At 50.8% G+C, this 14,825-nt stretch overlaps 1 protein-coding gene across 11 annotated transcripts in view; it reads left to right on the forward strand.

Moving 5' to 3' along the window:
- TNRC18 (trinucleotide repeat containing 18) overlaps positions 1-14,502 on the forward strand; it is an 87,198-nt gene extending 72,696 nt beyond the window's left edge. For 9 of the 11 annotated variants that reach the window (XM_032767774.2, XM_032767771.2, XM_032767775.2 and 6 more), the window contains 12 exons: positions 128-570; positions 1,598-1,762; positions 2,859-3,000; positions 3,893-4,010; positions 4,518-4,593; positions 5,138-5,246; positions 6,358-6,474; positions 6,944-7,108; positions 8,290-9,554; positions 10,388-10,624; positions 11,252-11,326; positions 11,981-14,502. In XM_032767774.2, the coding sequence (XP_032623665.1) occupies positions 128-570; positions 1,598-1,762; positions 2,859-3,000; positions 3,893-4,010; positions 4,518-4,593; positions 5,138-5,246; positions 6,358-6,474; positions 6,944-7,108; positions 8,290-9,554; positions 10,388-10,624; positions 11,252-11,326; positions 11,981-12,187 (3,119 nt within the window). In that variant the 3' untranslated portion in view covers positions 12,188-14,502. The remainder of the gene's footprint in view (positions 1-127; positions 571-1,597; positions 1,763-2,858; positions 3,001-3,892; positions 4,011-4,517; positions 4,594-5,137; positions 5,247-6,357; positions 6,475-6,943; positions 7,109-8,289; positions 9,555-10,387; positions 10,625-11,251; positions 11,327-11,980) is intronic. The other 2 variants (XM_032767773.2, XM_032767778.2) reach the window with 2 other exon arrangements.
- Positions 14,503-14,825: the final 323 nt, after the last annotated feature.

The following is a 14,825-nucleotide window of genomic DNA, read 5'->3' on the forward strand; positions in this document are numbered from 1 at the left end:
TGGGGATTTTTGGCCATGCTCTGTGGAGCAAGGGTAAAGTCTGGCATCAAAGCCAGAGGAGGCTGGGTCAGACCCAGCCCACCCCTATTGAAGTCGGTCATTGACGGTTCAACCTCCTTGTATTTAGGAACTGAGTTTGAATACACTGACTCGGAGAGTGAGATAAAGATCCGGAAGAAATCTCCCTCTGGGCTGCTGCGTGGGAAAAAGGGGCTGATGGAACAAGGCAGTGCCACCCCCGTCCAGGCATCCAGCAGCATGGACCCCAGCCCTGGGAGCGCTGACAAAGCCAAAATGGGGGCAGAGAAAGGCCGGAAGCTGAAAAAATTCAAATCCACCAAGGAACTGAGCTTCGAGTTCGGGCTGGAGGCGAGTGACGACGACCTGTGGAATCGGCGCCGGAGCGAGCGCATCTTCCTCCACGACGCCAGCACTTCCTCATCTGGGCCGACGCCCAGCACGCCAACGAGATCCACCCCTGTTTCCAAGCCCAGCCGCTGCGGGAAGGGGGCGCCGCTAAGTCCCAAAAAGGAGGGGAGCAAAGGGAAGGAAAGGAAAGAGCTAAGCAAGGTAGGAGCTGCTTTGCTGGGGTGGGGCACAGAGCAGGGGGCGTGACTGACTTGCAGGGGAGTGGGGCTGGGAGATTAATCCTGTTGATCCTGGCACTTGGAAGGAGGTGAGTTTAATGACCATCTCATCTCAGCAGCTCATCGCTGCTGCATGGAAACACCCTCCCCACTGCCCATAAAGGAGCTCCCTGTTATCCACTACTGCCCAGTTTAACGTTGGACCAGGCTAACTGCTCTTGCCTGACTATACCGGACCTTGGTTTAGGGATTCTGGGGGAAGTCTTGTCCCTGCTGAAGTGGTGGTTAAACTCCCATTGACTTCAATGGGGCAGGATGTAACCCCTAGGCTAGCCGTGCAATCCTTTTTCTACCCCATTGTAAAACTGGGGACTGGAAAATTTGCTCTGTCTCCACCACGGAAACCCTGTACTACAGTCAGAGGGAAAACTCCTGTCTCGCCCCAGGTCTCCCCAGGTCTGGTCCCCTCTGCCTCCCTCGCCCATCACATGGCCTTCGAGGCGCTTTGCCTTTAGCCCAGTGACCTCCTAGATCCCACGTTCTCGGGGAATAGCAGTGCTCCCTTTCCAATCACGTGCTAACGAGTCTGCTGAAGCATTAGGTTCCTTTGGCTCCAATTTGGCCTATTCACAGCTTACTGGGGAGACTGGATTATGGGAAGAATTAGACAAGTTGTGACACGACATCAGGTGGGGTCCTTTTCCAGAAGTTCTGGAGGAAGAATTCGTCAGCGGGGGGGGGGTGCAGGTTGGGATAATGAAAAGCTCTCGCTGGAATGTCGATGCTGAGTGCCGAGTGCCAGAGAGGCAGTGAGAGCCTCAATAACGCAAGAGTCTGGCAAGCTGCCTGCTTGGGCTCTGCCCTGTCGTGGCTGGAGTCTTTACTCGTAGCTCTGTTTGAATACGAACTGCTGTGCTCCCCTTTGCTCCATCTTTCCTCTGTAACTGGCTAGTGAGTGTTACTGATCAAGCCTTGTTATGGGCGGGGCTTGTTTTTGTATTTGCTTTTAGCAGAGGAAGAAGGGTAAAGAGGCCCCTTGCTGCTCCTCCTCCTCTTCCATGTCTCCCCCTGGCATCTCCAGCTCCCCCTCCGATGCTCGGGTCAGCCTGGCCAACTCCCTGAGCTCCAACAAGAAGAGTAAAGCCAAGGTGAAAGCAAAGGAGGTGAAGAAAGAGGTGAGGGTTGATTGCACAAATTGATGTCAGGTTGTAGCAAGACAGCTGGGTCTTTGCTTCCTTCCTGCCATATTGCATTGTGAGGGGGGAAGACAGACAGACAGACACGCCCTTTTGGGAGCTGGGATGTTGGTAGCACTATAAAATGTTCTCGCTAACGACACTGGGGCAGGAAGGGTTGTACGGAAACACCCTTACAGGCAAGACAGACTTTATTTCTTTCAAGTTCTCCTCTTGTCAGGAAGCCTAAAGATGCAGATGAATGTAGAACACCACCATCTAGTGACTTTTCTCAGGCCCGAGGGAAGGTACATCCAGATGACAGTTCAGGGAGCTCAGGACTTGCCAACCAAATTCCACTTTGTGCCCCGGAAGAACGTGGCCACGTTAGAGCAGCATTGAGGGATGTTGCTGGCCCAGTGGGCAAGAGTTCAAGACCCCTTGAATGGGAGTGGTGACTGAACTACCACCTTCCCCAGAGAGTCCCTCTTCACCAGGTCCAGGTTATAAGGGACACAGTCGGACTCTGCAACAGCAGCCGAAACACTGTTCTTTCTGGTTCTCATCACAAGTATCGCAGGCCAGTCCCACGGCTGCCTGGTTCTGTTCTGAGGGACCCAGCACGTCAACATTTCTTTTAATGTCCAGGCAGGTCAAGAAATGCAGCTCGAACGTATGAAAGGGCTCTCGGAGCCCTCGTTCAGCTGACGACAGCAGTGGGGGATAAACACAGCAAATAAACAAAGCAAAGAACTCAATGAGCTACCAAAAGGCAACTATCACTTTGGGTACGGCATTGGCAGGGCCTGTTGACTGCGGTGGTTCATGCTGAGGCAGTCTGCATCCTAATTGCACTGTGTCCTGGATGGCCAGGTTACCTACTCCGGGAGGGAGAATGGCAGGCGTAGAGTCAGGGCTGCTGCAGGGATGTTGCATCTTGGCCTCCGGCATGGAACCTTCCACGTCTAATGGGGATCACTTAGAAAGGAAACTGCAGAGCTAGAGAAGGAGGGTTTTTAAAATGGCTCCTGAGCCCTGAGGCTCGATCCCAGATGTGGCCGAAGTTTCTGATGTGCTCTTTTGTTTCCTTCTCCAGAACCGAGGGAAGGGCGGCGCAGTCAGCAAGCTGATGGAAAGCATGGCAGCCGAAGAGGACTTTGAGCCCAATCAAGACAGTAGCTTCTCAGAGGACGAGAATCTCCCCCTGAGCATGCTTGTAGAGCGGGCGCCTACCCCAGGTGAGAGCCGGAGGCTGTCGCTGTCGGGGGAGGGGAAGCTTTTCTAAACACGCCTGGTGTTTCGGCAGCAATGGCTGGGAGAGTTGGATGAGCTTTCCCCAGCTGGATAAAGAGCAGCGTGCCCAGGGGATGCTGCTCCGCTTTGATGAGGAGCACAGCTCTCATTCGGTGTGCCCTGAATCCCCCACTTGGCCAACAGTCGCAGGAGCGTGCCAGCAGTCATTGGGGTGGGCTGTGCTCACAAGCAGTTGGAACAAGGACTGGGTCCCAAGAGGGCTATGAGTTCTAATCCCCATTTGAACCACTGACTAGGATTTTGGCCCCCAGCAAGTCCCTTGACCTTCCTTGTGCCTCAGTCAGGGCAGCTGCAAAGCCGGGGTTGCCTGGAGAATCAGGCAGGGTATCTGCTCTGTGTTCACCTGGGAGCAATAGGATGATAACCCAGAGAAAGGGATTTGCATGATCTGCCTTTACCCTTCACCCGACAAGAGCCCAGTGATGACTGGTTTTGGTCTGTGCGTTAGCCCCTCGTTAGGAACTATGAGCCAGTAAAGAGCCGCCCACTTGCTCCTTGAAAGCCCCCCTACCAGTTTCTACATCTCTACGAGGTGCTGGGTTTTGTCTGGCCTGTTGGTATTATTATTGTATCACCAAAGTGCCTAGGGGCCCGCTGAGAATAGGGGCCCATTGTGCTAGGAGCTGTACAAAGAAAGACAGCCCTTGCCCCAAACAGCTGACAGTGTAACTGAGGCCAGTGGGAATGGCGGGTATTGTCGGAAGCTGTGGAATGGCCTATTTTGGTTCTTAGCAGACCCCTGTGCAATGGGATCTGTCCCTTCCAGTTGTGTTGGATGAAGCCGCTAACTCTGTGTCTTGCTACGTGATCCTGCAGCCCCCCGCTCCTGTATCATTGACAAAGATGAACTGAAGGACGGGCTGCGTGTCCTCATTCCCATGGATGACAAGCTGCTCTATGCCGGACACGTGAAGACCGTGCACTCACCTGACATGTGAGTAAAATGGCAGCCTCTCCCTGATCGACCCTGTTATGGCGGGGGGATAGCGCATGCTTTGGGGGCTCCCGTGGGCATGTACACACAGTATTGCTGCCCTGTCCTTCGTGCACAGTGGGGTTTTAGCCCCAGCTCCGCCAGAGACCCAGCGGGGGGGGGTGTCTTTTTAGCACCTGGTGTGTGATCCAGCACAGCTGATTCTGTGCCAAGCAAGCTGGATACTGATGAGCTGCAGATGTTTCTTGAGAGCTGCAAAGCTGGGGGCAGTAGCTGTGTTTGGCTGGGAGGAGGAATTTATCATAATGAGCTACCCTAGTTTACCAGTGAATTCCTCAGCTGGAAGAATGCAGCCTTGGCTAAACTGGGGATTTTGAGGTGGAAGATGATAGGGCTTGGAGAAGGTAGGACATTGGAACTAAGCCCAGAGAAAGGTTATTGGGGCACAGCAGGTCCTTCTTGTTAAGCTCTGATATCTTATGATGCCGTGGGGTCTTGTGTTTTCAGATACCGAGTCATGGTGGAAGGGGAGAGGGGAAATCGTCCCCATATCTACTGTCTGGAGCAGCTTCTGCAGGAAGCTGTAAGTTGGGCCATTTTACTCTCCACATGTGCAATGTGATTTTCGTATCAGGGATGGGGGAGGCAAAAGGAAAATCTCTCCTTGTCTGGTGGGTAGTTGCATCTTGCAGCGGTGCCCCCAGTCCTGCCCCGGATGCCCCATCAGCATGGAGCAGGTCCCAGACAGATTGCTTTATGTGCCTCGGCAAATGTAATTCCCTTCCTGGCATTGTGGATTCAGTTTCCCATCGCTGGCATTGGGCGAACACACACTAGGGCCAAGGGCTTAACCCTGTCCTGCCAGAGACTGTAGGACTTTGAGTCTTCCAAGCTGTACTGCATTGTATTACATGGAGGAATGTGACCCTTTCCTATAGCGGTCACCCTTCTCCTGCTCTGCAGCCTTCAGCAGAGGCACTTTTGAAGAGGAGGAAGTCCAGGAAGTCATCCCTGGGGAGGTCTCAGCAGTGTCCATGGACAGTCAGTCTCCAGGAACACTAGTGTGGAGGACAAAAGATCATAGAGGCCTCAGGCGTGTTAGTAACTTGCTGTCTCACCCCAAACAGATTATTGACGTGAAGCCGCCCTCAGTGAGGTTCCTGCCTGAAGGAACAAGAATTGCCGCCTACTGGAGCCAGCAGTATCGCTGCCTCTACCCAGGGACCGTGGTCAGAGGTAAGAGCATATCATGGCTGCCCCTCTTACACTCGCAAGCCAGGAGTATCTTAGCACAAAACTTCAGGAGAATCAGAGGAATAGTACAGTGCAGCCCCAAAGTCTGTTGTGATAGCCCTGCCAGGCCAGATTCCTTACTTGGAGTAGTGCCCGACTCTGCAAAGAGCCCCATTGTGGTATGTAATCATCACAGCTGCCTCGCGGGCCAATATTACTGTTCACTTATGCTGGGATTTTCACAGAGGCCTAAGGGAGTTAGGTGCTTAAATACCATTGAAATTTAACAGAAGCCTAGGAGGGGGAGATGATAAATTTCAAAATCCCATAAGTGAGATAGGAGCCTAAGTCCAGCTGACTTTCAATGGGGCATAGGCGCCTAAGTCACATAGGCACTTATGAAAATCGTACCCTGAGTTTCTGACTCCATTTGGCCTCTTTGGAAATCTGAGCCATAAAAAGTGCCTGTAAAGAGAGCAGTAGGAAGGGCTGTGAGCTGACTGCAAAGCACTTCCTGCTTCCCCACAATGCCCTGGTCACGTGGTTTGATGTTGACTGGCCGGGAAAGTGTCCATAAATGAAGAAGCTGCCAGTTGGGATGCAGCCCTTGGAGTGCAAGATGCACTAGCTGAAGAGAGCGTAAGAGGGGATTGCACATGACTAACAGACTGGGGAGACTGATACAAGGAGAGAGGGATGAAACAGTGATTCTCTATCTGGGAGGGAAGATGAATAAGCGGTGGCTTACGATAGCGAAAGGTGGCGGCAAAATCCAGTCAGAGATGGATCTGAGGCTATTGGACAGGCCATAATGAAGGGACGTCAGTGCAAACGAAAAGTGAATAGGCGTGAGAAGAGATGAGATGGAATCATGTGGTTAAGCTATCGGGATGACTGTGTTGAAAGAGTAGATTTGCGCTTGAGGACGGGGTGTGTAATTGGATCACAGGTTGTTCGCCCCAAATGGGTCTGGCTTAGTAGCAGGTTCTGAAACTGGCCCTGCCTCCATCCGTCATAACTTCCAAGTGCCAGGGTCTGTCCCATTTCCACTCTACTGCTCCAGCTGTGTGTGTTCCCAGTCCTCTCTTTCTAATGGTTTCCCCTCAAACCACAGGGGCCCTTGATCTGGAGGAGGACGGGGATCTGATAACGGTGGAATTTGATGATGGGGACACTGGCCGGATCCCCCTGTCTCATATTCGGCTTCTACCACCTGACTACAAGATCCAGTGTAAGTCTGGACTCCTGAATTGGGTCTTGCGTGAGGTTCCCCCAGGGCCCATGAGCAGCCGCCTTTTAAACCTACTCAAAAGGGAGATTTCCCATGCTAGGGAACTATCCTGTAAGATTCCAGGGATAATTCGCCGCTGTTTTTGTTCCAGGAGTGTGTCCTAAGCTATGTGGATCAGGACTGAGTTTTCTAGGGCTGGGTGTTGGAAGGAGAACCCATTGTGGAGTGATGGGGTGAATCCCTGTCTGCCTGGTGTTAGTAGGTGGCAATTTCCCAATAGCACTTAACACGCATCCCTCATAGGCATTGTGTAATGCCAGCAAAAATCTGGGGACAGCAATAAGCTTCTTTTTAACGGCTGCTGCTTAAAAATTCAGACGTGCAGTTTTGGCGCGGTGTGGTACTGGTTGGTTTGACTAGTGGGCAGGCATGCACCAGCATTGCTCATTGGTGTGACTTGATGTTACAGGTGCGGAGCCCTCCCCTGCCCTCTTGGTGCCCAGTACCAAGCGCCGCAGCCGGAAGTCCAGCAAGGATGCTGGGGAAGCAAAAGAGGGCAGTACACTAGGGTCAGACGAGCCAGTGGCCAAGGGCAAAGGTCGTGGGAGAAAGCCAAGTATCAAGCTGAAAGCTGGTAGGTTGATTCACCCTGTTTTAACGTGCAATTCAGTGAGTCCTTGTGCCAACTGTTTAATCCGGTAATGTAGCATTTCTTTTCTAGAGTAGCATCCCTTTGCCTAGGTGGTTCTGCAAACACCCAACCTGCACTAGTGCAGGTCTGCATCTGGTCTTTGCTGCTAAACTTCCTAATCCTCATCCTTCCCTCGAAGACAGCTTCCATCCAGCACTATAACCCAAAGTTCAGGGAAAGTGTTGAGCAGCTACTGAGTTTCTCTCCTTCTTGCAGGAGTTTGTCCATGGGATTTGGTTGGGTTAGAGAGCTAGTTATTTACCAGCTGGGGTTATTGAATTCAGTGCTGCAAACAAGATTTGGAAACTCCACTCTGTTTTCCCATGGGCATAAGCCTCAGCCATGAATTGCAGACGCACTGGGAGGCTGCTCCCTTTCCTAGTTTCAGGGAGAGCGCTGCACTCGTAGGGAGGTGGAACAGTTTCAATGGCTGAGCTTGCAGAGGGAGGGAAAGCAGCTTTGACATTGCAGCTGCTCCACCACCCTATGGATGCAGCACTTTCCCTGCAGCTAGGAAAGCAAGCAGCCTCCTACTGTGTCTGCAACTCGTGGCTGAGGTGAGGCCTGCTGTACCCTCCAGAGGCTAAGGCTGCCCTCAGCACTGCTCACCAGACATGGCTGGCATGAGAAGTGTCAGGAGGATGGCTCATGCTAAGGCACCCTTGGTTTCTATTATGCTACTGAATGAGCCACCATCTCACCTTGTATTTCAAGGCACGGTATCTGGGCAGCAGTAAGTATAGCACAGATCGGAGAGATCTAGATTGTGCTTTCTCAGCTTGGTTTGTGATAGAGGAAACTCATAGCGTGTTCTCTATATAGCGGTCAGCAGTTCATTAGTGTTAGCCTCAGACATACTGGCCTGTACTATTTATTAAGTCCTCAAAAAGGGCCTTGCTAAGGTGGTCACTGGCTGGAGTGGACAATATGATAAAAAAGCAAGCCATGAAGGAACGGCAGAAATCTTTAAATCCCTCTCCCCACCCAGGGCCTCAGCGCCTGAGTTACGTGCAGGGAATATTCAGCGACTATTGTGACTTGAAGGAGTCCATCCTGGCTTATTGAAAATGTCATATGGGTGATATTTGCAAGTCTCAGTCTATCTGCTTTCTGTTCCTTTCCAGAAGAAGCAGTCTTGCCGGAAGAGACAGACCAGGGAGATTCTTCAGCAAACATTCCTTCTGCTCCAGAGAAGACAATCTGCCTCAGCAAGCAAAGTGTGAAGGGGTCAAGGAAAAGCCAGCAGAATCCAGCAGGAGGATCTCCCCCACCTGCAGAGGAAAAACGGAATAAAGCCGGCAAAATGAAGATCTCTGCTAAACTCCATAGCCCACCTCCCCCTTCTTTTCAGCCTCCTGCATTCAGCAATGTTCTTGGAACGGAACCCTACAGTGAGCTCTCAGGGGCGCTGGGATCCTTCAGCTCCAATGACAACCCCTCCGGGAAAACCAAAACCAAGAAGGGAAGGCCTGCTGAGGAGTCGCAGGAGTTTGGTTCGGCAGCCAAGGCTCAGAGAAAGCAACTAGACAATGAAATCCTCATCAAGCTGGACCATGAAGGAGTGATGTCTCCAAAGACCAAGAAAACAAAGGAGGCCATGAGGATGCTGGAGGGGTCAAACCTAACCAGCAGGAGGGATGGCAAGAGTGTCCTGGGGCTGAGCTACCCTGCTGCATTGGGCAGTGAAGCCAAGCAGAAATCATCAAGGGCTAAAGCAGCAGAGGGGGAATCTTCAGCTTCTAATTTTGGAGGCAAGGATCAAGAAGTCAAAACCACTCCAGCAACGGCCGCGGAGGAGACTGAAAGCAACAGCAGCGGCAGTAGCTCGGAGTCCGAGGGTGAAGAGGAAGCCGAGAAGAACAGAGGTGAAGCTCAGGACAGCAGCTCAAGCAGCTCCAGAGCTTCGACACCTCTGTCTTCATCTAATTCCTCCTCCTCCTCCTCTTCCAGCAGTAGCAGCTCTTCTTCATCCTCTTCCTCATCCTCGTCATCAGCATCATCCACCTCATCTTCATCAAGCTCCAGTTCCTCTTCCTCTTCCACCACAGATGAAGACTCCTCTTGTAGCTCAGATGAGGAGGTGGCTGACGCCCAGCCAAGCTCCTCAGTCCAGCAGGCTCTCACTCCAAAGCAGACCAAGCAGGCAGGAAAATCCCGCTTGTCTTCTCACCCTCAAGGCCAGAAGCCACCGCAGCAGCAACAGCAGCCACAGCAGAAGCAACCTCCGAGCAGCAACAAGAGCAGGCCCAAAAAGCGGGAGGGGATCCATCTACCCACAACCAAAGAGCTTGCCAAACGGCAGAGGCTGCCTTCGGTAGAAAACAGACCCAAGATCGCTGCCTTCCTCCCTGCACGGCAGCTTTGGAAGTGGTTTGGCAAACCCACCCAGGTGAGCATAGCACTGTGGCTAGTTCTTTTTGGCTCTTGACCTTTTGTTTTCATAATCCCTGTCACCTTTCTGCTCTGCCTCCTCCCCTGCCAAGCCAGCAGTTTCATCCCCACCCTATTCCTGGCTGGCGAAGGCATCCCCCCGTGGTGAGATTTGGTGCGTTCCCAACTGATTTGTTACTGGGGTTACTCCAGGCGGGAAGGAAGAAGATCAAAAATGTTTCAGGCAGATTTACAGCAGACATCCGGAGAAACCCTCCAGCAGCAGCTGCAATCCATCTGTTGAGACTGCCTGGCTCCTCTGTCCATGAGCATTGGCTCCTAGCTGTACTGAAACCATAAACAGATACATTATCTTTAGGTGTGTTGAGGTGTTGTCGGTTTGTTTCTGCTGGAGCAGACACCCCACTGAAATCAGGTCACTCTATACTCCCCACTCCCTTCTCACTAGGGGTTCTCCGATCACCCTTTAACCATTCGATTTCATTTGTGACGTTTGCGGCTGTATCACTGGCCCTCTAGCCAGAAAGGGATAAATGCCTCCCATCATTGCTGTTCTCCCTGTTAGCCAGCAGGGGGTGCTTAAAAGGGGGCAACTCGCCATATCTTCCAAGGTAACATGCTTCATCTGGACCCACTCACTGTTGAGGTATCCTAGGGTTGCTTTGCCATACCACTGGGCTGACCCAACAAGAGGGCGTAACGGTTGGTGCTCTAGTTATCCGTAGTGGGATGCAGGCAGGGCTCGCAAGCTATCCCAGAGCTGGGGGGATGAGTGAGACTGGTTTGTACCTGATATTCTGTTCACTCAGCTTTGCGCTCCTAATTTCACAGAGACGAGGAATGAAAGGGAAGGCCAGGAAATTGTTCTACAAGGCCATTGTCCGTGGCAAGGAGATCATCCGGATCGGAGACTGCGCGGTCTTCTTGTCAGCTGGCCGGCCCAACCTACCCTACATCGGCCGGATCCAGAGCATGTGGGAGTCCTGGGGGAACAACATGGTAGTCAGGGTCAAGTGGTTTTACCACCCAGAAGAAACCAACCCTGGAAAAAAGCTCAACGAAGGCAAGGTATGTTGACCGAATGCTGCCCGCCTTATTTAATGGCCACGCTGCAAAACTTCCTTCACACCTTCATCCTGGCGGGGGTCGGGTGACTTTCATAGTTTTTAACTAAGTGCAAAATATAATTTTGGTTCCATTTGTGACCAGTAAAGGGTGAACATGGAGATTTTGTACGATCAAAGTCATTAGTGGATGGACATGCCTGGGGTTTCTAAAGCCACTTGAGAGAGGGAGGTGGTTTTTATACTTCTAAGACACAGCTTGGAAACATAGCGAGCAGCCTTGAGTCCATCAAACTTCTGTTTGACCCCGGGGTGCACAGAGCAAAGTGATTTATTCCTGCCGTCTGACATGTGAAGAATGAGAGGAAGCCCTTGGTGTAGGGGCAGGCTGTGTGGGCCTGATGTTCAGAGGTGCCAAGCACCCACAGCTCCCATTGACATCACTGGGAGCTGCAGCTGCTCGGTCGCTCTAAAAATCGGGCTCTGTTTGAGCTGATGACTCAAGGTCAAGATGTAGGCTGTGGGAATGCACATCTTTATTCAGTGAGGGAGGCGCCTTTGAAAGGTACTAACTTGCCTGCTTTAACTTTTCTCCCTCTCCATTTTTCCTGGCTGACTCTTCTCGGCATAGCGTTGGGATCAGAAATCTGGGAGGAGCCTATCTACCACTCTGCAGGCATCCAGCCAGAGGAAGGACTTCATGGAGGTAAGATGAGGGTGCGGATGGCAGAAGGCCAGGCCTTGGAGAAGGTTTTGTGATGTATTGTTGACTGCTCTGATTTTATAAGCAGAGCAACAAGTGTTAATGAGGTAAAGGCCATCTGGTCTGGTCTGGTCCAATTCTATGCTGAGATGAGTGTCAGCCCCAAGTCCATGGTTTTGGCCGAGCGTCTTACTGGGGGGGGAAGGTAGCCTGCAAAGATCTATATGTGAACATCCCCAGATTTCCATGGTGTTTGGCACCAGCCTGTCATTCAGGCTCATCTTTGTTTTACTTCATTTAAATTCTGACAAAATGTCACCAGACTGATCTGAGGTTTACAGAGAGGCTGAGAAACATGCAAGATGCTGACCAAGTTTCCAGATTTGACTGAAACTGGGGGAAATATCAAACTGTAAAAGCCTTCACAAAGTTCCATTTGATGGCCTGTCTCACTGTGGGGATGCAGCAAATAAACCTCAAGGTTTATTAAATAAACCTTCTGCGTCCCACCATTGTCACTCCGTGTGTGTAGCTCTCAGGTCCTTCTGTGGCCTGGGGCACCTAATCTGTAGGGAAGGGTGTGTTCTAAGTGATGTGAAGTGTCCGCTAATGACTCGTTTCCTCTCTATTCCCCCCCTCCCCATTCCTCTAATGCAGCGAGCACTGTACCAGTCCTCCCACGTGGATGAAAATGATGTCCAGACCATTTCTCATAAGTGTCTGGTGGTTGGTCTGGACCAGTATGAGCAGATGCTAAAGACTAAGAAATACCAGGACAGTGAGGATCTGTACTACCTAGCAGGGACGTACGAGCCCACGACAGGCATGATTTTCAATACAGATGGCGTCCCAGTCATCTGCTGACTGTCTAGGAAGAGGGAATTCAGGGACATGTGCCATCTGCCTGGAGAGTTCCGATATTCCTTTGGAAGAGGAGCGTGGCGAATCTGAGTACATGTTGTTCAGACAACATGATTTATTTCTTTCCTGCTCATGACTTCTGTGTCGCACTATGGACAGGTCTTCAAAAGGAGAAGAGAGAAAGTTAGGGTGGGGAGGAAGCAACCATTGGACTTTCTGAAGATGCCTTTGGGATAGCATTGGAGATTGGAGCCCATCATTTTTTTGGATGAACAGGATGGTTTTAATTAAGAGAAAATTAACCAGCTTCTTCCTTCCCCCTTCTGCTCTTGGAGTGTCAATGATTCTCAGATCCCTGCACCAGCAGAATAACATCAAAACAGAGGAGGCTTCTTTTGTGTTGCTTGACCCCCTGAAAAACTCAGAGGATGACCTTGTCTGGAAGAACACCCACTAGCCTTCAGGGTATCTATGCCTCCTTCCTTTATAGCTCCTTCCTTGTTAACTGCACATGACTTTCTGGAAAGTATGAGGTGGAAGAGAAAGGAGCAGTGTCTCTCTAAGAGCCTCAGCTCAAATAGCAGGCGCACCTTTAATCAGCTTCCCTTCCTAAGTCTGCTGTCTGGGATCTAATGGAGAGCTAATGCGAGTGGACAGCCAAGGAGGAATGGACACAGAGTCACTTGGACACAGAGCCGTTGACAATGTCCCTTCTGGGTTATGAGGAGTTGGGTAGAAGGAGAGAACAGAATCTCTCATTGAACAAATCGATTAACTCAGTAGATTCATCCAAAAAAATGTCTGCGATGGTGGGTAGGGAGGAAGGGAAGGGAGAGGGCTGTAATCCATGAGGGAGGGTACAGGGTAGAGTGTAACGAACAAAAATCTCCCTTCAGGAGGTGAAATGAATGGGGAAGTTGCTGCAACCTGCTTACAAACAACGAAGTCCCTTCTTCCAGCTCGAAGGAGGCCATAGCCCATCACTGCTTTTTCACACAGGTGCAGCCCCTCAGCTTTCACGTGAAGCTGAGGGGCTGCACTCTCCCTGGGTGTGAGGCTCCTGCAGTTCAGGCAGAAGGACACACAGCTCCCTGCTCGAAAGGGATGAGATGAGAACTGCCCCCAGGAGTGTCCGTGCAGGAGACACATGCTGCATATCCACAGTGGGAGCCAGAACCAAGCTGTCATCGGGAGCGGCCATTCAGCTTAATGGATTCATGTGGACAGTCAGCCCCGGGGCTCATTGAGACCAGTCAGTCTCCCTCCTCCAAGCAGCCGCCCCACCCACCTTGTTGATCTCTCACAGGCCTGAGCCTTCAGTTTTGGCCACTTGCCTTCAAGCAGCTGCTTCAGGGAGCCAGGTTTGCAACCCGGGAACACCAATACACAGCCCCGGCTCTCCGGGCAGCATGCAGGGAGCATGGGGAGTAGAGCAGAACAAGACCATGGCGCAATGTCCTTGCACTTAACTGAAATCTCACGAGATGCACTGATCTTTGCAGCTAACCGATTCGCACTACATATTTCTAGGGCACTGAGATTGTTCCAGTGTGGATGGGAGCAGAGTGACCCACCCAGAGCTCCAGGGGAGAGATACTTACAAGGACAGATTTTTAGCTATCTGCCATGGTAGATAGACTATCTGAGTACTAGAGACTTGCAGCCTCGATGGGAAGAGCAGAGGGGCACCCCCTAAAAGATGATCCCTCATACTTTAAAAGAACCACAATGGTGCTGAACTCCGCCACCTCTGCTCCAGCCCGCGGCTCACCAAGACTTGGTGGATATTAATGTTTCTAAACTGTACAGTTTTAATGTACCAAAAGACTCTTTAAACCCTTCTGTATTATAAGTCTTTAAATGGATTCGACTTTTTAATTATAAATATAAATATATATATATAAAAATATAAACTTTTTAAAACTGTGAAAAAATTATGAAATTATAAAGAACACAGTCTGACGTTTAGAATATTATTTTTTATTTCCAGTTGGATTGTGAATGTAAATGATCTGGGAACAGGTACACACAAACAGCCACACAGAAAGTGTACTGTACTTGTAGAAGCAAATTGTGTGAGCAAATTTTAAAGAGAGAGAGAGAGATTTTATGCTAATGTTAAATAGAAAGCACTTACTGCCCGATGCCTTCTATGGAACACAAGGATTTTTCAGACAATCGAGAGGAAAGGAGAGCCAGGTTTTTGTCTTTTGTTTTCTGTTTTTGTTTTTAATTTTTTTTTTTGGTATTATGTTTGTTGGAGAATTCCGTGTGACCGTTTTTCATAAAAAAGAAAAAAGTCTATTGGAAAAAACAAAGCATCTTTCTTTGTCCTGTTTTTTAGAGTTGTGTTTGGTTTTTTTTGTCGTCGTGGTCACCTATCGTCTGCAGATTGGCGATGCGTACCAGGGCCATATGGGGTCAAGTGCCTGCCTCCCTCTCCCCCAGCCCCAACTGGCAGTCAGGCCCTGGTGGAGAGTGGAAGGGGTGGGACTGGCCACTTGGTCACTGCTCTGTTGCAGCAGGTACCTGAGAGAGCCTGGCTGGGGAGGTGGCAGCAGCGGACCACTAAGTACATAAAAGGTTGTTACAAGGAGGAGGGAGAAAAATTGTTCTTCACCTCTGAGGACAGGACAAGAAG

This window comes from Chelonoidis abingdonii, chromosome 9 (assembly GCF_003597395.2).
Source record: "Chelonoidis abingdonii isolate Lonesome George chromosome 9, CheloAbing_2.0, whole genome shotgun sequence".
NCBI lineage: Eukaryota > Metazoa > Chordata > Testudines > Testudinidae > Chelonoidis > Chelonoidis abingdonii.